Source organism: Grus americana, chromosome 5 (assembly GCF_028858705.1).
Source record: "Grus americana isolate bGruAme1 chromosome 5, bGruAme1.mat, whole genome shotgun sequence".
Classification (NCBI taxonomy): domain Eukaryota; kingdom Metazoa; phylum Chordata; class Aves; order Gruiformes; family Gruidae; genus Grus; species Grus americana.
Window position 1 is genome coordinate 2,152,256 of NC_072856.1, and position 23,557 is coordinate 2,175,812.

Genomic DNA, 23,557 nt, shown 5'->3' on the forward strand with positions numbered 1-23,557 from the left:
CGCCCATGCAGCCCGCCCTGGTTGAACATCCCCTCAGCAGGATGCAGTAGGGTGGAGGACACACGTCCTGCCCTGCCACAGCACAGCTTGCCTCCTACCTGGCCCTTCTCTGCGTCGTCACCCTGGTAGCATTTGGGGCACTCCCAGCAGTTTGGGAGCTCATCGTTGAGCAACCCTTCCCCATCCATCTGCAAAGGGAAGAGGACAGTCAGCAACAGTCCTTCCCCACAGCCAAGCCCCCGCTCTGCCCCTCGGGGCCTGTGCTGCTCACCTGCAGGCAGCCAGGGTGAACAATCTCGTTGCAGATACAGCACTCCATGAGCTTCTTCTCAAAGTCCTGCGAGTCCTCGTTCTGATCCACCTCCCCACAAAGTGCACACGTGACCGAGTGAGGCAGCCTGGGCTACAAAGGAAAGCAGGGGTGAAACCAGGGCAAGGTGAGACAGCCTTCCTCCCTCTCTACCTCATTGCCCAAATCACGGGGAAGGGGCCAACTATCCCCCCAGAATCAAACATCGTCCTCTGTCTGATCCTGATCGGCCACACAGAGTTACCGCCAGGCTGCAGCGGACTTTTGAAAAAAGGATCAGGCCGCAGACTCACCGCTAAGCATTGCCGAAGGACGCAGGACTGCTTCATGCGGCCAGGCCCACCAAACTTCTTCATGTCCCTGCAATAGTGGCACATGCCACACTCGCCCTGCATGCAAGCCTTGCATTTTCGGCACCGCACCCGTCTCCGCCTGGCGCCCGACACGATGGGAGAGACTGTAGGCCTGACGGGTGTCGGGCGGGGGGTTGGCTTCATGGTGTGCGGCTTGGTGATGGGGATGGTGGGCAGGCGCACCCTCAGCCTGGCCTGGAGCTTTAGCTGGCAACAGAAAGAGAAAGGGGAGTGGCGTGAGACAAGTGAACTGCTGCATTCAGCTTGGATCAGAAAGCCTCTGATCCCCAGCTCCCTCGCTGCGACCTCAGATAACATGCCGGAGAGCAGCCCCGCTCCCTCACCTCTCTGCAGACAAAGGCGCCTGTATCGGCGCTGCCCCGGGCAGCTCTCCTCGAGCTTGGCCTTCGCCACCCCACACGAAGAGCTCTCTTTCCTCCCGCCCCCCATCAACAGTCAGAAATGAGTCTGAAAAGGGCTGCTGAGTCCCAAAAGCATCGCGGTGCTCCAACAACAGCCACTCCTTCCTTCTGAGGCAAAGAATGACAAAGTCCACCCAGGCTGCCAGAAAGGCCGTCCTCTCTCTGTGCTGCCCAGGTCCCTCCGCCAGCTGCACAAGGGGACAGGGCTCAGCTCCAACCCAAATGCTCTGGTCATTCTTTCCCACAAGCTCGAGGCGTGCTGGGAACACCCGAGCACCCCTGTTTGTAGCGCAGGTGAGATGGCACAGCTCTCCAGCAGACACCTGCCCCCACGTGTCCCATCAGCCCTCACAGCAAACACGCCGGCTGCAGCATCCTTCTGGGACCGGCCGCGATGCTGCCTGTACCACAGCTGATGGGCTTGGGGAAGGGCAGGCACCCAAAAAATGCAGTACAAGGACAGGGTCGAGGATGTGCCAAGCAGCTGAGTGCTGCATCCAAAGTGTGCAGACGTCTCCAGGTCTCTTCTCCCAGAAAAGTTGCCCAAGATGCTTGTGCTGCTCAAGGGCCAACAAATCACGCTGGATCCCCTTGGGCAGGGCAGGCAGGCACAGGCACCTCCAAAGGGCAAGCCGAGAGGCCTGTTTGTCTCCGGACGGGGTGTTACCCGCCCTTCCCAGTGTGATGGGGTCATGCTCTTCCCATACGCCTGCCCGTGAGCCCGTCTCCTGGCAGGAAGGAAGCAGTGACCTACGGGAGCTGTGGGAAGGCAGCCTGCAGAGGGGAAGTCCGGCCGGCCAGCAGCAGGCTGCTCCTCACCTCCATCTGCCCAGCGAGTTCAGCCTGGGCCTTGGCCCAGCTTTGGGCCCTGGGTTATAAGCATAGCTGGAGGAAGAAGGGCAGGGGCACACTGCAAGGTCCCTTTCCTAAGAAGCTGGCTGCTATGTGCCAGTAGAGACCCCCAGGAGGGAGCTGCCTTCCTTGAGGGTGCAAGAGCCAACGCTACAGCACGGGCAGGGACCCAAGGGGCATGCTCACCTACCAGTGAGGGGCTGGCCTGCCTACTGAACAGGCAGGGTTGATGCTGATCACTAACCCCCACACCTTCATCTCCCAGGGAACGCAATAGCCATACATTCCCCTGACACACAACATTGCTCACACCACCCAGGACCACCTCGTCAAGCCGGAGAGCTGCCAGGAGAGCACCCTTTAGACGATCAGCCCTTCCACCAACAGCAAAGCTCCCTCTCCTCTGAGCACGACCGAAATGCTGAAGAGCAGAGCGGCTGGGGATGACCCAGTTACCACCCGGCGGCTGAGCTGGGGTAACCGGCAGGGTGGGAGATGACCACCGCTGCCAGCAAACAGGTTTGCCCACGGTGCTGTGGAGGTGGTTGTGCCCCACAGCGTGCCTCTGCAATGCTCCCTTTCTGCCTGCCGGCTCGGCCTCCTGAGGCAGGTACACGGAAGCGATGCCACTGCACTCCAGTCGTGGACAGCGACTCAGCCAAGGGCAAGTTACCAGCTCAACTGCATGCAATACCCACCCATGTCCCCTCCTCGCAGCTCCTACCTTATCTCTCTTGGGCCACTGGACGATGGGGATGCCTGTAAGTGCCAGTTTGGGGTCGCTGTTCGCGTATTCTTCTAGCAGCAGCTAATGGAGAGAGTTGGGGTGGGGGGGAAAGGGAGAAACAAAAAGCACAGGTGTGAGCAGAGTGAAACAGGGCTCCCACCAGCAAGGCAGGCTCCGACCAGATGCCAAGGCCAGCATGCTTCAAACACGGCTGGGAAGGAGCCCTCCTCTACCCACGCCCGCAAGCGACGATCCCTCCCCACATTAGACAGACAAGCTCTGTCGAGTCGATCTGCACGAGCGCTTTCATCAACTGCGTTTCAGCCCCGAGGCCCCCGCGCTGTGTGGTGGTAGGGGGAGAGCGCCAAGCTTTTGCAATCCAGGGGGATTTATGGAGGAGGATTCATGAGGATCGCCCCCTCATCTGCAACCCTCCCCAAGCACAGGGTAGCAGGAGGGTGCAGCCCCAGCATCCCCTCCGTAGCCTGGCGCAAGCTGCCGGGTAGCCAAGAGCTGCTCCCCCACACTGCCTCGGGGTTTGGCTTTGACTTTGCCATGAGAGATCCCTCGGCACCAACCGGACGGGCACGCTGCCCTACGGCGCGACAGGCACCCTCACTCTCAGCGGATGCGGGCTCCCTGCACTCAGCCTGGCCGTTTCAGCCCTCTCGCTCCCCACACCCCTCCACCGCAGCCCCCCTCCCCACGGTCATTCCCCCCCCGGAATGTGCCCACTGCAAAGGTGCTTTATTTACTTGGCGTTGCCATGGCTACGCTGGCAGGAACCTCCTGCCGGCATCCCTACACTCCGTGCTTCCCGCTGCCAGGCAGGGCGAGGGCAGGGACCAGCCGGTGTCCCCCTCGGGGGGCTGCCTGCTCCCTGGGTGTGAACCCCAGCCCGGCTTCCCAGCACTCCACCACCCTTCTGGGGCGGCTGCGGGAGGCAGGAAGCGGTGGCCTCCTCTCCGCTCCCCAGCAGCACAGCGTGCTGCCTACAGACTTTCCACCTCCCCGCCAGCCTTCCCATGAGCACACGCTGAAAGGAAAGGTCAGGGGCTGGGGGCTCACACGCACACACATGCGTGTGGGCAGGGAAACACAGTCTCCCTCCCGCTACCCGGGGCGCCACGGGGAGTGACAGTGGCTCAGGCATGCTTTGGGCTGGGTGGGGGGGCAAGGGGCTGGGGGGCACCCAGGTCCCGTGGCTGCATCTGGCCTGGAGCTGGGGTGGGTGACAGCCCCCTTGTCCCTTCTGACCCCTCAATTCTCTGGCCGGGGGGGGACAAGGCGGAGGGGATCCTGCTAACACACCGCATGCTTCCCCCGGCCGGCAGGAACTCGGCACGCCGGCAAGCGCGCCCCAAGGAAGGGGAGGGGAGAGGTGAGCCCAAGCACCAGCCAGGGACCCCTCCAGGGAAGCAGGGGTCCCCCCGTGGTCCCTCCCACCCTGGCTGGGTCCAGAGCGTCCCCGCGTCCCCTCCCCATCCCGCGAGCGTTGCCAGCTGCCTGACCTTGCGCCTCTGGAGCTGCCGAGACTCTAGGGTGAAGTTTGCCGAGCCCTCTTTGTTTCGGTGCCCGCACTGCGAGGGCTGGGGCCCCCCCCCTCTCCCCAGACACCTCCAGGGGCTGGCTCAGTCTGAGCGGACCCGAGCTGGACCCCTGGTCTTCGGGGACATGGCTGGGGGAGCAGTCGCACCCCCCACCCCGAGCACCCCTGGCTCCTCCCCGGCTCCGGCGGCCGCACTGGCAGCCGCGTGCTCCTCCCGAGCCCTTGGGCAGCAGCGGCAGCTTCCTGAGCCTGAAACAATGCTGCTGCGTCACCCACATGCGGTTCCCAGCAATGCTTTGCAACGGGAAGATGGCAGAAGAGAAAAAGCGAGCGAACGAGCAGAGGGCAGAGCCGTTCTGCTGCAGAGCCGGGAGGGGCCGGGACGGGCGGCTGGCGCCGCACGGATTGGCGCAGGGGCCCCGGCGGCGCGGCCCACCTTCCTCCCTCCCTCCGCCACTGCAATCGGAGACACCGGGGCCAGGCTCCCCAGGGCCAGGGCAGGCTGGGGAGAGCGCGGTGGAGAGCCCTGGCCAGCCCTGCTCACGCCCAGCCTCCACGACGCCTTTCTTTTGTCTTCTCCAAAGTGGTTTTTGGGGTTCGTGTTGGAAGCCGAACCCACCTGGATCTAGGAGACACCACTGGCATGAGCAGGGAGGAAGGGCTTTTACATCAAGGCAAAGGGGGATGAGCTGCCCAAAACATGAGGGCTACAGGGGCTACACCCGCACCATCCCGACCTGGATGCACAAACCTTCCCTGACAAACATCCCGTCAGCCAAGTTTGGGAGCAGCTGTAGTCCCAAAGCCACCGGTGACCTAACCACTAGAGGGGGACAAACCCATACCCAGCAAAGCAAGATTCCCCCTCCTCAACCAGCCCCAGCTCCCTGAGACCCCCCCCAACCTGGCTACAGACCATCGCAATTAAAATGGAGGAAACCCTTAAAATAAAACAAGCTCTCCAAAGCAGCACTGGAGAACGGCAACTACGCCTACCCGATGCAGCCAAAGCATCTACAGGCAACCTCAGCTTTTGTCTCTCCTGCCCCTGGAGAGCCCAGGAAGCCACTAGGCCACACCGACCAGACACCTGGGTCCAGACTGTCACCACCTGAACCACCGACGACACCCCTGGGCCCCCGACACAGGCTCTCCATGGATCTCGCCGTCTGCGTCACGCTGGGGACGCCCAGCTTTGCAGTGTTGTTTGGCCCGGTGTGGAGGATGTGCAGGGTGGCTCCTCCGTCACGTTGCCAAGGTCAAGCACATCAGATGGCACTCCAAGGTGACACCTGGTCAGGCAGGATGGCAGAGAAGTCTTCGACCCTGTGTGCTCCAGGCTGCAGAGCTCCCGTTTGGGCAGCAAGTATGGAAGCATCAGGCATCTCGTGAATGTCACGCCGCTGGCACTTGCACGGGAAGGGGAACTTTGCACACAGCTCTGCGCTTCATGCTGTGGTTTAGTCTCATCTGATCCACAGGCACGAGTGTGGCCAGTGCTGCCGTCCCACCAACAAGGGGGACCTTTCGGCACAGCTCACAATCCACCCTGGCCTTCCTCATCCATCCCTGCTAGAAGCAGCCCCTGTTCGTCACCAAGTCCTCTCCATGTCCCATTGCCCTGCAGCAAACAGGGGACTGTGCCCACCTTCCCCACGGCCACGGAAAGGGAGTAGAGTGTCCCGAGACCACTCACTCCTCCCAAGGGTGCTTGGCAGCGCTTTTACACCCCCTGGGCTTCAGCAAGCTGACATGTTTGCTGCGTCTCTTACACATGAGCACCTGGAGAAACAAGCTGTCTTAGGAAAGCAGATTCCAGCTGGCAGATTTACTGGGGCAGGGAAAGGAAAGCATGAGGCACAGAGAATGTTTCAGGCAGATGTGACCCACAGGAGGACCAGACGAGGAGAGTAACATGTGCTTACAGAGGAGTGAGATGTCTCTGATCACGGGGAGACCCAAAGCAACACAGAGCTGGGTACATGGACAGTGCCAGAGATGAGGTCCTGGAGACAGGATCTGCACTTCTGGGAGGGGCTTTTCTTGTTTCTACAATGCTTGGTGCTCCAACACCTCCACGCAGGGCCCAAACATAACCCGTTTGTGCCAGTTACCGAGGCCGCAGGGCTTGGTGACACTGCAGCAAATGAATAGTTCAAACATGGGCTCAGCTCCCCACAAGTCAGCCAAGAGCAGGTCTGACAGCTCTACAGCCAGAGCCTTGTGAACCATTCTGCTCCTCTGAAGCCTAAATGATGGAAACCAGCGCACCGCAAGAGGGGTCAGAAGTGATGGATGCAAGCACTCAAAAGACAATGGGACCTCTCAGAAGTTCCCCTCTTTGCCAATGATTTTTCCAATGACCCCAATCCAGATCATGCACGGAGGCATCACCAAATGAAGATTTTTCAGGAAGACATCAGTTCTACAAGGTGTCACTACCTCATTTCACAAAGGCAGATCTTCTCCTGAGGCAGTGCTAGAAACCTTTTTGATTTCTGTGGGCCCTCCCATTTAAGCCAGTGGAGAGCAGCTCTTAGTCACTGGTTTAGAAGGCAGCAACGTGGTGTCACCAGGAGCTTTCTGAGGGAGACAGCAAAGCTTAGAACGGTTAAGGAGAGGCAGAGGTGCCAACATGCTCTTCCCATTCAAGACGCCTGATGCAGCCTTGTCTAGGATGGGTTTACAAAGTCTCAGCAGACGGACAATCCCTCCTGCTATGGAGCTGGAAGCATATCTTTGTCACATCCAAAGCGTCATGTCCCACCATGTCACAGCTCCAGGCTCCATTCATGACAGTAAACAGAAGCTTATTTCTCCACATGACCCAACATAGAGGCATCCTGAAGTCATGATCGCCACACAAGAGGCTGTGGGGAAAGGCAGCATTCTCCTGGTCTGTGCCTGGGGACACTAGTTAGCAGAAGGTGGCAGAAAGCATGGTGGGACATTTGATCTGACTGGCAGATCGAGGTGCCAGGTGACTACCTGCACATCCAGGCTCTATGAGGAGAAAACACCACATTCTGATCCTGGGGAGCACAGAGACCAAACAAACACGCAGGCCACAGTCACGAAAGCCTTCCACAATGCAATGTTTGCTTAACTAGAAGTCAGCTACGTAGTGACAGCAGCTAAGTTGGCAAGTGCTGAAAACCCCTAGGTTCTGTGCTTGTCTAGGGTGGGTCTTTCCCAACAGTCCTGCTGGCCAGATCCCAGGTCCATTAATGACCTCACTTGGTGACGTAAGGGTAAGAATACCTGCTGGAGACTGACGGTCCCAGAGTCAGGCTAAGATGCTGTGGAGGACGTACTACTTTTTCTTTAGCTTAAGTCACTGAAAATGGATTAGGCTGTAGTTCTCTACTAGCACAGAAACAGAGGATGAACAGAAGGGATCCAGGTCTGTGGTGCAGGATGAGGGATCCCACACGGATCATGCCTCAGAGCTGGAAGGGAAGGCAGGAGCATCAGAACAAGACCAGAGGAGGGAAGGGCTGTGCTTACACACACCCAGGACTGTGTTCTGGGAAAGTCAGCTACAGTTGTGCAAGAACACAAAAGCTGTTAAAGGAGAGAGTTATACTGAAGCCTACATAGGGGACATGACCGAAGTAGGATCTGTATCCCACGTCATGAGTTACAGATGCATGGATAGCCACTTCCCACCTCTAGCTTGGTAACAACTTGTCCTGCCTAAAAAAAAAAAAAAAAAAAAAAAAAAAAAAAGTAAGGTGCTCTCCATACAAGCTGTTGATATTGAAAATTAGACCTTCACTCATCAGGCTTTTCAGCGAGCAGACCAGTTAAAAGGTTTAGCAAGGAATGTCTTATCCCTTTTCAGGATTTATAAACCTACTTACACTTGCCAGTTCCATTGCCCCTAAGGAAAATCCGAGTTTTGAAAGTAGAGGTTTGCTGTAGTTTGACAAACTTGTCCTATCTTCTCCAGCCACTGCAGTCTGATGGCTACAGATCTTCATGACTTGAGGATGCCCTGTAGCACAGGCTTTACTTGGAAGGCTGCTGGTCCTGAGGGACAGAGTCCTGCAGCTCAGGATACTTCTGAACCTCAGAGAACAGCCAGCTCTAAGGAGCAAGTCCTTCAGGGAAGCTGTTGGCTCTGACCAGACTGCAGGGACTTTCACCCACAGATTCACCTGCGAGGTACAACTGGACACAGGGGCTGGTGGGTCGCATCAAAGCCACAGGTCTATTAGCTCCAGAACATAACAAATCCTTTGAACAGGTCTCAAAACCCAGCTGAACACCGATGACATTGAATGCTCTGCCTTCAAAACACCCAAAGCAGGACACTGGTGTCCTTTTCTCAGTCCAAGGGTGAAACACTACGCTCACAGCTCAGTGTGAGTTTCTCCAGAGCATCATATGGTCCGCGGTGGCTCAGAAACACACGCACTGTGAACCTGTAGGCCACGGCACACACAGCGCACTTGAAAAAGCCACAGGAAACCAGAATTGCACCTATTCCCACTCCCACAGCCACGCACCACGAGAGATTAGGCCTACAAATGACAGTCCACTCTGCAACCCCAGAGCTGCACCCTCTGCTCCAAATGCAGAAGAGCACCGAATTTATCAAATGACCCACAAGAAAAGAAAAAATAATCAGGAGACAGCGCTTGGAAAAGAAACATGATGGCAAATACCAGGATACACCCATGGCTGTGTCTGGATGTCTGCTTCGGTATAGACAAGCAGCTGAACAGATCACGATCAGCAAGGAAGGGAGCAGAAGAGAATTGTGGTTTTAGGGACTAAAACGGACTTCTGGGGAATAGAGCGAGGCTGACACTTTTACTTCAGTGTTAAAACACCAAAGCTCATGGAGTCAGCACAACAGGTCTGGCAGACACAGCTCAGGGCGTAAAGCAGCGCAGGGAGGGGAATGAAAAGTCTTTTATAACCTAAGGTCACATCCTGTGCAAACAACCCAAAGAAACAAGGCCAAATCCACCCGGGGCAAGGAAAAGGCTCCAACTGTCACAGTGTCCAGCAGCCCAAGGAGTCCGCAGCCAGAACGGGAAACGAACTGCACCGCAAACAAGCACTCTTGCGCCGATAACCATAAGGGACCCAGACAGGGCCCAGAGGGTCCCCAGAGGAGTCTCAGCCTGGGAGCAGTTACTGCTCCTGCTAGCCCCAACCCAAAATCCAAGCCAGGGCTTGTCCCTGAGCATCAGCTGGTGCAACATCAGCCTTGTGTAGAGAACAAAGAGGACACCAAGCCTGCAGACACATCACCCCCCTGCCTCAGGACAGGGGTACAGTCAGGGTCAAGCGCAGTTTCCCTATAGGAAAACGCCTTTCCACCTCCAATGCTGCAAGAAAGCAGATGCACCCTGGCAGCCCCGAGGAACGGCAGCACTTGCGGCTCCCTCACGCCTACGTACCTTGACATCAGCGATGAGGGCGTCCTCATCCTCAATGCCGGTAGGAACGCACTTCTTGTGCAGAGGGAGCGACTCCAGTTTGTCTACGAGGCAGCGCAGCCCCTCCAGCTCAAACTGCGTCAGGTGCACCTTCCTGCTCTTGCGTGGGCTGCCACCGTTGGGGTCCCAGGCCTGGCCGTTTTGAGAGCCCCGGCTGGAGTCGGAAGAGTCTATAGATGGGGTCTTCTTCAGACCCGGCAGGCTGCTCCGGCAGCTCTTGCCCAGTTCATCATAGTCCACATTGGCACCGTTGGCTATGGGGCTGGTGAGAATGGACCGTCTTGTGACTGGTCGCCTGGGTTCCTTCCCTGCTGCATCTTCTTCTTCCTCCTCCTCCTCCTCTTCCATGTTTACCGAGTCTGAGGAGCTCAGCTCCATATCTGCCATGATGGAGAAAGAGTGAGAGAAGAGCACAGTGGCCAGACAATCACTTGCAGGAGGTGTTTGGTTTCTAGAGGATTCCCCCCCCAGTTACCACAGGTGCCAGAGCAACAGATACGCATGGGGACAAGGAGAGAGGAAACAATGGGGCACAGAGTGGCTAGAAAAGAACAGCTAAAGACCTTTCCCATTCCTGGCTCCTTTGGTAGGAGGATGAGGCACAGGACATGGGAAAAATCGCCCAGAGGAGGAGACAGCAACACCCTAGACTGAATTTCATAGAATCGTTTGGGTTGGAAGGGACCTTTAAAAATCATCTAGTCCAACCCCCTGCCATGGGCAGGGGCATCTTTCACTAGTTTAGGTTGCTCAAAGCCCTGTCCAACCTGACTTTGCTTTGGAGGACTTGGGATCTCCAGCCATCTGATCCTGGGAGTGACCTGGGACCTCGATCCTGCCTTCATGATGGGAGAAAGGACATGGACTTACTAGATGACCACAAGGTCTCTGAGCCTGATTGCGCATGGCAAAGCACCCTTACCTGATGGTAAAAGGGAAGGAGCGTCTCCTGCTCCCTTCCTTTTAGCTCTCTGTGCTAGTTCCCACTTCACACTGCTCAGTGGTAGAGAAAAGGCAATGGAAGCACTGGAGGTCCCCAGGCACGACGACAACAGTGACAGCCCTTCCCAAACCAAGTGCTGAGGGAGATCTCAAGGGGGGTACAGGAAAAGGACAAGAGTTGGGAGCCGTGTCCCTCTGCTAGGGCCCCTTGGACAGAAATCGAAGTCCCAAAGAGGCTGTGGCTGCAAGGAGAAGCACCCGGGAGTCAGCATTTACAGCCTCTTAGGAGAGAGCAGAGAGATTTACTTCAAGGGCCTTGGATGGAGGCTATCCACCACTCTCCCACTCTGAGGAAGGGTCTCGGTAAGAAATCACCTCTTGCTTAGGCCCCACATGCCTTGGCTGTGAGGAGGCCAAACATTCCCTTTGCGAAAGACTGCCTGCACTCCCTTGCACATAACCCTTGATGGCACTTTAAACTCTGTGTGCAGGAAGGCCCTGATCAGCAAGAAAACATTACTGCCCTGCAGCCCACAGCACAGCGGTGGTTACTGCAACTTCCCTCCACCTCTTCTGTTAAAGGCTTTGCGTGCACCAGCAAGGCCAGGAACTTGTATGCTGGTTTTGCAGCTGCAAGGAACCTGGCCTGTCGCACAGGCAAAGGAGGAAGCAAAAGTCTGGCTAGTTTTGACTTCTTGCTCAAAGGAAAAGAAATAAATTGCATCTCCTTCAGCTTGTCGGCAATACCCTCTGCTCAGTACAGCAAACTGAAAAGAGAGGAAATACCCAAAGAAACCACCTTGTGAAATTGAGGAAGCGATGGTCCCAAATTCTTCCCACACAGCCCTGCCCGCCGCACTGCTGAGCCAGACAGTACCCCAGCGGGAGGGTGCAAGAAACCGCTTCGATGCGGGTGAGGAAGGAGCAAGGGCTGGACAGCCCATGCAAGGGGCTTACCCATGCTGAGCGATTCCTTCTGGAAGTCCTTGGTCAGATGCGAACGGCTGGTGATGCAGTAGACGTAGCGCTCCAGCACGTACCAACACATCTCGTAATAGAAGGGATAACGAAACTTATTTGGGACCTGCAAAAGAGGGAAGGGGATCTGCTTAGGCCTCCTTCACCACAGGGCTGCACAGAGATAACTCAATACTGCTGCCTCAAACCAGAGCGATCACCTTCTGAGAGACAGGAAACCTATGTACATGTTTAACAGCTTCATTCATGCTTTTGGCAGCCTGATGTAATTCTCCTCCTTGCAGAAGGATATTATCACCAGGCAGAGCAGAGACCAGGCACTACTCACTTTCCATTCTTCTTTGTTAGGGTTGCAGCTCTTCCCCACCAGATCTCCTTCTCATTAGTACAAGGAAAAAAGTGGCAGATGCCACAAAAGATTTCAGTTGAAGATAATGGTTCAAGCCCTCTTCTCAAGCCCCAGCACAGCAGTATTTGTATGTGCAGAGGGAAAGGGTTAGTCTATTAAGACAGATGTTACCAGCTCAGCTATTCAGCAGAGTGCTACTGGGGCTCTGTCACATCAGCACCGGCAATTCACATGCAGGCAGAAGATGCCCCTGACCCTGCTGCCTGCCTCACACCTTCCTGGGGTGGAGCAGGACACACTCTGTTGTCCTATGTCTCAGCTGATCTGGATGATGGCATGACATGGGAGCACTAACCTACAGGTCCTGCCTGCTGCAGCACTCTGAACTGCTTTGGAGAGGCCAGGCGTGTCCTGAGGCTTCTCTGCAGGAGCTGAGCACTGCAGGACCCACATCTCCACAAGAGGCAAGCAAGAAGACCCACTTGCCAACAGCGTTCTCTGCTCTAGACCTTAGGAATCCTTTAGTTTCAGTCATCTTAGACCACCTCAAGGTCTAAGATCAACACCAAGCAGCAGCAGAAGGCAGCCAGGTAAGGGAAGAGGCAACACGCTGGATGCACTCCCACAGACATGTTGCTGCCTTCCTCTTCAGGCAGCACAAAAGAACATAACAAGCCTTAGTGCCCACTGCAGGCCATCCCTCTGCCCAAGTTCCTGCCTGGACATTTAGCAGGCTAGGACATCTCACTTACCGACAACTGGAGCTTGAACAATCTGCTCACAGGGTGAGACTCAACCACCGCTCCTGGCTGCAACCTCCCCACCACCCCAGGAGGCCATGTCCTCCCAGCTCTCCCGCAGGTCCTTACCCGCGTGCGGTCTTCGATGCTGTAGATCCGGAGCTGCATAGGGATGTTGAAACTGTGTAAGAAGTTGCCTCCAAAAACCAGCGTGTCCATGGGAGTGTACACAGCATGGATCCAACCTTGGAGAGAAAGAGTTTGAAGAATCCCTCTGAGCAACTAGGTGAGGTCAAGGTGTCACAACTGACAGCCCAGTCCCTACTAATTCAATTCCTTTACAATCTCTTAGAAACTGCGCTCTTCAGAGCAGGACTGCTAGATCTGCACAGCCTTCACACTGCTCAGCTAAGTTCATCCTGACATTTGCACCCTTCACCTGCATCCAGGTTAGCAGCAAACACACAGACTAGCTACTGACCCCTTGTCACATCAGCCAGCCCTAGTAGCAGCGAGGGGCTACAACGGGACCATAAAGACCTCAGCTCTTTGAGGAGGACAGACACTGCTGCATTACCATAACAATATCCACCCCTTCTGAGGCATCACTACTGAATTACTCAATACTCACTTGACTCATCTAAGAGCTAGAGACAGACTTGTACTTGGGGACTCAAATGCACCTGCAAATCTGGCCTCGCATCCTCCTGTGGTGGCACATGTGCCTGTGTCCACCTCCAGTCCATAGCTTTTTGTCATCCTGGTGTCTCTGCAAAGTTGCTTTCTAATTGCGCTAGGCCTAAGAACACCAGCAACAAGGAAAACAGTCTTCCAAAGTCTGTCTGAACAATTAAAAAAACCCCTCAAAGTAACTCAACTCCCAGCTCTGTTATCTCCAAAGCTAAGCAATCCAGCCAAGCCAAACATTTTGGGAATTCCAGCATGGGTTTCCTTAGGGCAGGCAACTCAATTCAAAAGAAGCGTCAGTTATGATAACAGGACTCAAATGAGTACTTGTGCAATCCCTGGTGTTTTCGGTTCCTGGTCCCGCTGTAAACTACAACACAGCTTATTCCTGCGCTGCTGTTGGAGATGAAACAGCAGGTTACAGTAGCCTTTGACATCTGAGACAGTCTTATGGACACAACTTTTATGCAACAATTTTATTAGAAGCCTTCAAAAGGATGCAACAATCTTCCTCCTTGCAAGGGAATATTCCCTAGTGCAAGCACAACATTTTACAGACATCCCAGGTCTCTATCGCAGGTTCTAAAAGGCTGTGAGCCAGTCCTTGCAAACAACCAGCTTCAGCTGCTTTTCACCTGCCTTGTCTCTTCTGCCTTCACTGTTTTCTGGCACAGCACCGTACTAACTGTGCATGCAAGACATTGCTGATGCCCTCCAATTATTCTGCTTGCTAAACCAAGTCAGGCTAAAGATTTCTCTTAACTCTTGAGAGTGTTCCCACTCCCAACCTCAAAGTCTCCTTACCCAAGCCCTCTGCAAAGCAGTTACCTGTCAGTCTCTCCATGTTACTGCTTCCAGCTCCCTATCGGGTTTCAGAGTTTTCCAACACTTGCTTCTAGCTGTATACTTTCCAGTTATATCTCCAGTACATTCAGACTTCAATTGTCTGTCCTCATGTCCAGAGCAGTCACCTTGTTCCTTAAACTCACACACCAGCTCCCTTCCTCGCTTCGCAATTTGAACATAACTCTGCAGAGATTTCACAAGCGACCCTGGAAGCTGAGGAGCTGTGCTGCCTTGGGCCAGCCTCTGTCCTCAATGTGCACCGCTCCTCATGTCAACATGACCGGCTCTGGGAAAACCTCCTTTAATAATTGATCAAGCTTGATGTAAGCCAGTCACAGCTTTCCTGTCGCTTGGGCTGAATCCACAGTGCCACGACAGCCATGTTTTGGGAGCTGGCAAACAAGAGGATGGAGTCACATCGCACCTCCCTCTCCCAGTTACTCATGAGGGAGGAAGCTAAATCCTGCCTGTTCCGATTTTCCTTGTGTTCCAGGAGTTTCAGCCTCTTGCCACAACCCTGGCAAAGACCAGGATGCACCTGCCCACCCTGCAGTACCTGAGGGGATGACAAATGTGTAGCCCTGCTTGAGCTCGATGCGTTGGCACTCTGACACTCTGTCTCCAAGAAAAATGTCTCCCTGCTTCCCTGAGAGAAGCCAGTTTTCATAGAGCTCCAGGTTCTGGGGCGTAGGAGGGATCAGCCAGAAGATCTGCAGATAAAGACAACACATGGACGTAAGTCATCGCGTAATTAACAGCTACTGACTACCCCCTGCTTCTTCCAAACCTGCCCTGTGCCCTCTCCAGACATCTAAATCTCTTCCTCTCCCCATCCACAGAGGATGCAAGCCTGCAGAAATTCCCAGTAAAGTGACCTAAACAGCTTTCCTGTTTGAGAGGGCAAGTTGCCGAACAAGGTCCTTCCTGACCTGATGCATGGAGCAACGCAGGTAGACTGAGCTTGGGATGCTCTGTAAGGCATAATTTACGTCATGAGTGTCAAGAGATGCAAAGCCCACTGAAGACACCAGAGTATTAGAGACAAAGGAGATATTTACCTGCGTATTTCTGCCATGTTAGTAAGAGCTACAATTGAACTAGAGATTTACACCTGTCTGGCTCCATGCAACACAGGTGGCAAGCAGATATCCATCCCCAACCTGGCTCTTCAGAGATGTTTAACCTGTCCTTTGGGGGAGCCACAAACCATTGGAATCACTGGGGAAGTCTGGCAGCTACATCTCCTTTGCAAGGAAAGGTGGATTCTTCAGGTGGGGCAGAGTTTGCTGCCTTCCCTGAAACTAGTCTAAGTCAGTGGAGAAAGACAGGATGGAATAATTGCCCAGGACTTGTCCTGAAGAAGAGGTGTTTTTTCTAGCAATCCACCTTTACTGACTGTGCAGGGAGCCCATCCAGCCGCCTTCAGCTGGACAGTTCCCTCGCAGCAGCTACAGCTCCCTATCCTGACGCTGTCCAAGGCTCTTTCTCAGGGGATTCCCAGCCACCACAGGCAGCCTTTCTTACCTCCTGGCTCCTTGATGAATTCAGCCCTAGATGGCTGATGGTTTTTATCAGAAGCAGTGAGGTCTAATTGCCCACAGGGGTTAAGTTCGGAGCTAGGTGCATTTCACCGGGCAGGAGGTGGGACCTGTCTTTGGTAAATTCTGCACTGCAGGATACCTTCCTCCACATCAGCTCTTCCTAATACCACTAAACCAAGCTACCACCAGATTTTACTGCTCCAACTGCATTGATTCAAATGTACCATGATGAGTGTCTGCGTTGCCACCCTCCCTGGACAGCAGTGCAAAGTTTCCTTGATTACAGTAGAGCTGACAACTGCAGCTAGCAAAAACTTGAATGCAAGCTCTTCCATGCTGTAATAGTGGTTAATGCTAAAGCATGGACTGAATCACACGACAGCAGCCACACACACCCAACGGCAGTCAGAGGGCAGGTTTTCCCAGCAAGGACTTCATACTGACTAGGTGTCACGCTCTGAACATGACTGCTCTCTACAGCAGCGGAAGTGCTAGCTAGGGTGTCTGACTTAATTGTTCAAGTACTAGCTAGCTCCTTCAGTGATACAGCACCCAGGCTATCACAAATCTGTTTTCTGAAAGCTAAGACAACAAATACAACATTCTCACCTGTAAGGTGTAACCAAACTCGATGGAGCCTGGGGCTCAGTCTTCCTGAGCTTGGCTACAGGAAGCGACTCCAGACAAGCAGCTCAGATCTGACACTGTTTCAGAGCTACTTCTCACCAGAAACCACCCAAGGGGTTTTGTAGTGAAGACCTGTCACTAACCTTCAGTTCAAAGAGACCAAAAGCCACTTTCCTAAAGCACCAGTAACTTGTCCCAACAGGGACTGCTCTCCTACCTTTCCCCCTCGGTGGATGTGGTACCACACAGAAGTACCACCAAAGTCCACGTGGAAATCTGTGTAGCAGCCCTTGACACTCATCAGACAGTACCTGGTGGAAAACAAGATGACGGTGAAAATGAGCGGTGATCCACATTTTAGAGCAGATATAACATATTCAAAGGGAGTGGGCTGCCCAAACCCAGGCCAGTGGCTCAGAGCAGTGCCAGAAGCCAATTACTGCAGCTCTAAGCACTTTAGCTGCAGGGAGGTGGTGGTTTGCAGGAGACCTCACTTTGGATTTATGTCACATCCCCACAAAAAAGACATAGCCCAGCCAAGAGGAGAGCTTTTCTACTTACACACCCAGCAGCTCTAGAAATCCCCATGCCACAAGTCTGGCTTACAGGGCAGGATGGACAGTGCCTAGCAGCTCAACCGACTTCAGACGTCTCAAGGTGGTGAACACCAAGAGTTTCCCCAAAGTGCAGTGAGCTCCTAGAAGCCACGCAACTACCCTTCCACGCAGCGTTTGGCAGGGGTTTAAATAACTAACTGCAATGTCCTTGCAGGTGTCAACCACTGAAAAAGCAGACTGTTCCTCCCACTTCCCCTCAGTACAAACTGCTTCTCCCTCAGGCAGTTTTCTTCCAAGCGATGCTTTGCTGCCTGCTGCCACTGGAACAGCTCAGGAAGTCACTTACTTCTGCACCTTTGGATACTGCATCTCCAGGATAGCATTCGTAGATTCTGTCTGACTCTCCTTCAGGTGTCTGGGCCACATGTTATCAACCCAGTCAATCAAATCCACCTACAGCAGAAAGGTGGGAGACGTGAATAGAGATGAAAGAGGCACAGTAACCTCTTTTGCTACCCTCAGGCTGTTCTGGAAGCTAAAACACCTATTGCCTGCCTGGTAAGCCCACAGCTCACACACAGCTGGGCACTCGTGAGATGCAGGTTGCACTTGGCCCACCAAAGACACTGCGGTGCTGCACACAGACTGCCAGCCCAGCTCACAACACACCCACAACAAACAATGGAACCAAGGGAGGGAGGGAAGGAAGCCCTGGTGTTAGCTGAATGGCCATGACATCCCCTTTTTGGTGTCCCCCCCACGCCAGCATTCTTCCCGATGCCACTGGTGCAATCCCAACATGTCAAAGCACTCTAGGGCCAGTTGCTGTACAGTGAGCCTCTGGATTCACACAAGCAGCAAACACCACAGTGAGATCTCAAGCATGGTATCAGGATGCTGGTCTTCTACTCAGAGGCTAGACAGAAACTGCCATGCATTGGCCTTACATAAAAACATGCTGGGCAGCATCTGCTAGGGTGGGATTCAACTTGCTAAGCTTCAGGACAGCCAGAACAGGTAGAGATGTCCAGGCTCCCTCTACAGTTAACAGAGAGAAGTGAATGGCCCTACAGAGCTGCCCCTTCCTCTCCATCAACTGCAGAGGGAGTTCAGGATGTCCATCCCATCTTCCACACTTTAGTAAGGGCGACCAGCTTTCCTCCTGCCCCCCTTCCAGCACACCTCCAGTCTTGGCCTCCTCCGCCCTCAAAGATTTCAGCAATTTGCACCTCCCTGCCATGCTGCACAACCCTTTGGGGTCCCAGCTGAACACAGGGGTTGCTGTTCTAACGGGACCATGGTTTCCAAACACCAAGGAAAAGCTCAACCAGCATCCCGGCTTTAGCTAATCTTTCAAAATGCAGCAAGCATTGCTGAGCTCTGCTGTCCAATTTAGGCCCTGCTGGAGTTTTACACCTGGCCATGCGCTATGGCAAACCACCTCTGCTCTGCACCTCTCTTTAGCCACTACGGAGCTGATCACTGCCGTGGGATGCAGGAGAGGGCTCTGCACCAAGCATCAGAGCAGCACAGTGCACAGCACTGAGGGAAGGTAGGCCCAAGACTGAATGACAGCCAAAGTCTTGGTAGACAGTGAAATCCAGCTAACTGGGAGAGGCTGGAAGCCAGTGTCCCCATCCTGTCCCCAACACTCACGTGGCTGAGCGCAAATCTGACCTCTATTCAAACTCAGGTGCTTGTTCAAACTCTGTGCCTGTTCTTGATCACCAGCCAGCAGGAGCAGATTACTTCACTCTATTCCTCAGCCAGTCACTTCCATTTCTCTAATTGCTGACAGCCAGTGAACAAGTCAGCCCTCTGCAGAATGACACCCCAGGGACTTGACCATGGTCACTATAGCTGAGGGATGCACAGGCTGGGCAGCCCCAGCCTGACTGTGAGATCAGCTGTAGCAGATGAGGTCCGAGTCAGACACAGGATGAGCTCCAGCAGCTACCAGAGCACAGCAGTGACGTCCCTGGCTGAGCCCATGCATGTTACGGAGCAGCCCCTCTCCTCCCACATTCAAGTTCCAGGCTGTACCTTGCCTACAGAGGACCACAGGTACAAAGGAAAGGACATTCCTGTGGAAGAAGAACCACGCTCACCGTAGCAGGTCTCTGCACCAGGTTCTCCAGTTTGGTGTGGCTGAACTCCAGGCTGATGACATTGTAAAGTTTCTCCCGCTCAGCCTCCGGTGTTTCATAGTAGCGTGCCCACTGTGCCATGGACATCTCGATATCCCTCTGCGTGTTCACATCCATGACATCCACCATCCGTCGGCTCCCTGCCAGAACAGACAGACGTCACTGGAACCGTCCCTGTGCACAATGGACCACCCAGAAGACACACTCCAGGAGACATGAAATCCTTCCTCAAAAAACCCACCCATGCAAGCGTGATGTCTTGGCCTCTCCCATAACTTCATCTTCTTCCGTACCCACATTGAAACAGAAGCTGCTTCAGGTCAAACCGGACACCTCAAGCAGGTAAGAGTTGTGACCCACTGGCTAAGGACAGCTCAGGTTTCACCAGCTGCACACTGGGGGAGCCACAAAACCAGACCTCTAGCTCTGATAAACCTGATGACTCTCCCCATCCCTCCCTACCAGCCCAGGGCAGAACAGCGGTGCACTGTGGTCCCCGGACACTTACCGACACACAGCCGCACATCATTCACGCTGAAGTCCGGATCTGGCATCCTGCAGGACAAACACCTTGCTAAAAAAATCACGAAGTGCTTCTGTTTGCAGACCCTTCCCACCTGTAACCCCAGCACTGGCACCCTGAAAATACTATTGTGCTTCTTTTTGCCTCTTGGGTGCAGGTGAAGACCACGCAACTAGATCTCTGGGGGCACAGGTCTGGGCTGAGTGCTGGAGTGAAACACTGGGCCCAGCTTCTGGCAAGGGAAGCAGATTTAGGAATAAGATATACCATCTCTAGAGCATGAGCTGTCGTACAGCGGCTTCTGGCAAATAAGCAAGCAATCCTAGCTCTCATTTTAAAGACTGCTCCTATGAATTATCCTAAAATAAAGGACATAGCCAGACCAGTACAAGCAGTATATTTCACTGACACAGCATAATTACTCTAACTGTTTGTACTGGCATACTTATCTGTACAAACACTGCTGTCACAGGCAGAACGGGCAGGCAGCCATTCAAGCAGCTCTTGACCCAGAGAAATAACCAAAAACTCAGGAGAAATCCAGTTTCACCCGCACTGTAACTCTCAGTATCAAATCTGTGCTCTCCCAAACCACCCAGCAGTTAAAACTGAGCCCAGCACAATTTCCTATTTAATTCACCACAGTACAGTACATCGTGCACTGGATGAGGTGTTGCCCATCCGTTCACAGCCAGGTGAGGAAGTTAAGAGCAGTGTTGCTGATATTGGCTCTGACAAAGTTTACTAGGGCTAATTTATTCCTCTAACTTTCCTACTAATCAAAACCAAAAAAAAAGCCCAACCCAACAGAAACACTGGATCAGATCAGCTTTTTTTTAAATTTTGTAAAAGACAGCTGTAATGTTTTGACATAGTATTACTTGCCTTAAAACTACATCTACCACCCCATAGCATGTTTATATGAACATCATAAACCAGCATAAAGTCTTGCATCAGTACAGCTTTAGACTCAAAGCTGTAAACCTTAACTGACTTACTGTAGCAAGAGAGAGGGATGGCAGGTTAGAAGTAACTGTGTTGGGCAAATCAGGTGGGAATTCTGGAAAATGCCAGAAATACTACAAATTGCTTGACTCTCTGGCAATAGATGCCTATATTACTAGGAAAGAAACCCAGCCAGATGTTGCATCAGAGCAGCAGCGGGACTTTCCAGACATTTGGTCTGACTGCGATCACCTACAGCCAATTCAGTCCTCTCATTTTAAGTCCAAGCAAACTAGTAAGAACAGGATAACTGAGGTGGAAGATACTTCTCTCTTCTCACTGCACGAAGAGTACAGTGTGGATGGGACACAGTCATACCAACTTGGCAGAGCACAGATCCAGCTACCAGGATCAGAACCCACACAACGCGGAGAGGCAAGAAATCAGACCAGAGTCATCTATTGCCCTGTGCCCCTGGCACTTACTTTATCCCCAGGCCATCAGAGCTCCTGAAGATGAGAGGGTCTCTCAGGCCGCCCCGCTGGATGTATTCAACTGTGAAGTCTGGTGCGGGGAGAAAAGAAGAAGGAAGGTGTTAGGAGAGATTCCTTCAGAGGACTATAGACAAACTGAGGTTAGAAAGGATCTCTGGAGATGTCTAGTTCAACCCCGCTCCCAGCAAACTAACTTCAGACTCAGATCAGGTTGTTCAGGGCCCGAGAACCTCCTTATATCTCTGTGGCAAAGCTAGCCAGCAAAAGAAAGCCCTGTTCCTTGCTATTTCTACACCCCTTCGGAGATTTTGGAACTCCTTTGCATCAGTTCTGTGAGCAGCATGGTGCGTGTTGCTGACAAGGCTCAGACAGGCCCCCCAGGGAGGCAGATGTTTGCTCCAACAGGCTGCACCAGACAGGGGAACAGCACAGTTTTTGGTCCTCACTTCCCTAAGAAGCTCACAGCCAAGCAAGAGAGGCCTTGAAGAAACGCTCCTCCCTCACGGTAAATCCTCATGAGGTTTGCACTGGCTGTGCGGTGAAAAGACATCCCAATGAGCTGTATGTGTGGTGAAAGAAAGGGGAGAGATCCCACATAGTCTTTGAATTAAGCATCTAGTAGACATGTGGCTGCAATTACAGGTGCTGACCCAGGCGAACCCTCTCGTTCCTGGCTGCCATGTGTCCCAGCAAGTCTGTGGTGCTGCAGACTGGCTCATCGCCTTCCAGACTGAGCAGCTTCCACGCCATTTCCCCGCTACACTCCCTGTTACAAGCCCTTGGGGCAGGGGAGCTTAGCAGGCTTGAGCCGATCCTCTACCGATATGCCCCACATTGCCTTCAAGCTGCTTGCTGACTGCCTTGTAATCGCATGGGAGCAGGTAGAAACATCCCCCACCTGCTCTGCATCACTTGGGTTAAACCGCTTTACTTGCATACAGCGGAGGAAAGCACAGAACTGGTGTGAACAGCAGACAGTTTTCCCAACTTTACAGAAAGATGTAAAGTAAAAGGCAGCAAAACGCAGGACAGTGGGAAAGGATTTCATTAACACCACAATTGCCTTGTAATCGCCCTTCAAGTTGGCAGTCGGGGAGGCTTTGGGTGTAGTCAGATGCACAAGAGCACATCCAACTGCGATCACTGTTAGCTTTCTACGAAAGGCTCAGGGAAAGGTCATCTCACACATCATGTCTCACTGGAGAAGCGGTCAACCACAGCAGCTGTCTGGTTACCGACAGCAGTAGCACACACCACAGCACAGCAGTCCCAACACAAACCTTTGCCTTCCATGAAGACCACGAAGGTGGAGTTAAACTTGTTAGTGGACAGCTTTTCCTCAAGGTCAAATGTCCTCTTCCCTTCAATTTCATCATCGGAGATGCCATCATCCTCATAACGCCGCCTCATCGTGCCACGCTGAGGAAAGAACAGACAAGGAAGGTAAGAGTTATGGACCAGGAAGAAGAACCAGCTCCCTTCCCAGAGCCTCATCTCAACCTAGCAGAGCTCAGCCAGGGCTTTTGGGGGAGCCCTTGTCCTGCAGCAGGTCATCCCTGGGAAGCCTATGCACTTCTACTCCCAGAGAAGACAGACCCTATATTACTGAGTTATATTATCCACTAGGTTTCTTGCTCAAAAAGCACTGTTGGTATCAGTTTTCAAGAGAGACCAGCCAGAGAAGATCTATTTAGGCAATGTCTGTCCTGGATCCAAAACATACCACTGAAACATCAGATTTGCTCCTCCTACAACCAACAGATTTGTGCAAGTTGGGCTGTATGGGAGACAGATAATTCACTCCTAACGAGTGCTAACACAGAAACACAGGAGGAGGGGAGATCATTCAGTATAACTGGGTCAAAGGAAAAAGAATCAGTTTCCCATTTTTACAGGTGCATCATTATTTCCTGCACTGGAGGTAAATCTGTGAATCTAAATCCCCACCAGAACACCAGCTGATAAAGGAAGGGTTTTATGCTGAAGACAATTCTCAAGTTTTCATCTTTGGCTATGCTTGTACACAAAAGTTGATTAATTCCCTTGTTTGTGTGCGTGGGGGGGAAGTAACCCTTTTCTTAAAGGATCTCAAAAGTACATCTGTACTGGGATTCCCGACAGACATCCTCCTCAAGCATTGCTGGATCTGGAAGAAATTACTGTCCCCAGCTGTTAGCCACCCCTCCAGAGGCCAGCAGTGCTCCAGCAGAGCTGTTCGTGGGAATGCTCTCTAAATCCCCTCAGATAAAAGTCAACCTGGTCTGAATTAGCCAAGCTGACTTCCCCCAATTAGGGACGCTCCCATTATAAAGCAGTGACACCAACTGTTGTGCCAGCAGCCAGCCAGGGACAGGATGGGACAGGAGGTGATGCAGCAGCTACTGTCACATCTGGGCCTGGAAGCTGGCACCTGCCTGCAGTAGGGAGGCACAGCAGCATCACATCCCCAGCAACACCACTGGTCCCAGCCACGGACCTCTCTGTGATGCTGAAATTCTCCATCACCGGTGAGGTG

General features: G+C 53.4%; 1 protein-coding gene across 5 annotated transcripts in view; it reads right to left on the reverse strand.

Moving 5' to 3' along the window:
* KDM2A (lysine demethylase 2A) overlaps positions 1-23,557 on the reverse strand; it is a 49,880-nt gene that overhangs the window by 4,733 nt on the left and 21,590 nt on the right. For 3 of the 5 annotated variants that reach the window (XM_054827604.1, XM_054827605.1, XM_054827603.1), the window contains 14 exons: positions 22,323-22,461; positions 21,034-21,112; positions 19,589-19,635; positions 19,042-19,220; positions 17,280-17,386; positions 16,594-16,687; positions 14,765-14,918; positions 12,805-12,920; positions 11,566-11,692; positions 9,628-10,046; positions 2,662-2,745; positions 604-870; positions 272-403; positions 99-188 (listed from right to left, as the gene is read on the reverse strand). In XM_054827604.1, coding sequence (XP_054683579.1) covers positions 99-188; positions 272-403; positions 604-870; positions 2,662-2,745; positions 9,628-10,046; positions 11,566-11,692; positions 12,805-12,920; positions 14,765-14,918; positions 16,594-16,687; positions 17,280-17,386; positions 19,042-19,220; positions 19,589-19,635; positions 21,034-21,112; positions 22,323-22,461 — 2,034 coding nt within the window. Of the gene's footprint in view, positions 1-98; positions 189-271; positions 404-603; positions 871-2,661; positions 2,746-4,175; positions 4,354-9,627; positions 10,047-11,565; positions 11,693-12,804; positions 12,921-14,764; positions 14,919-16,593; positions 16,688-17,279; positions 17,387-19,041; positions 19,221-19,321; positions 19,452-19,588; positions 19,636-21,033; positions 21,113-22,322; positions 22,462-23,557 lie in introns of those variants that run through there. The other 2 variants (XM_054827606.1, XM_054827607.1) reach the window with 2 other exon arrangements.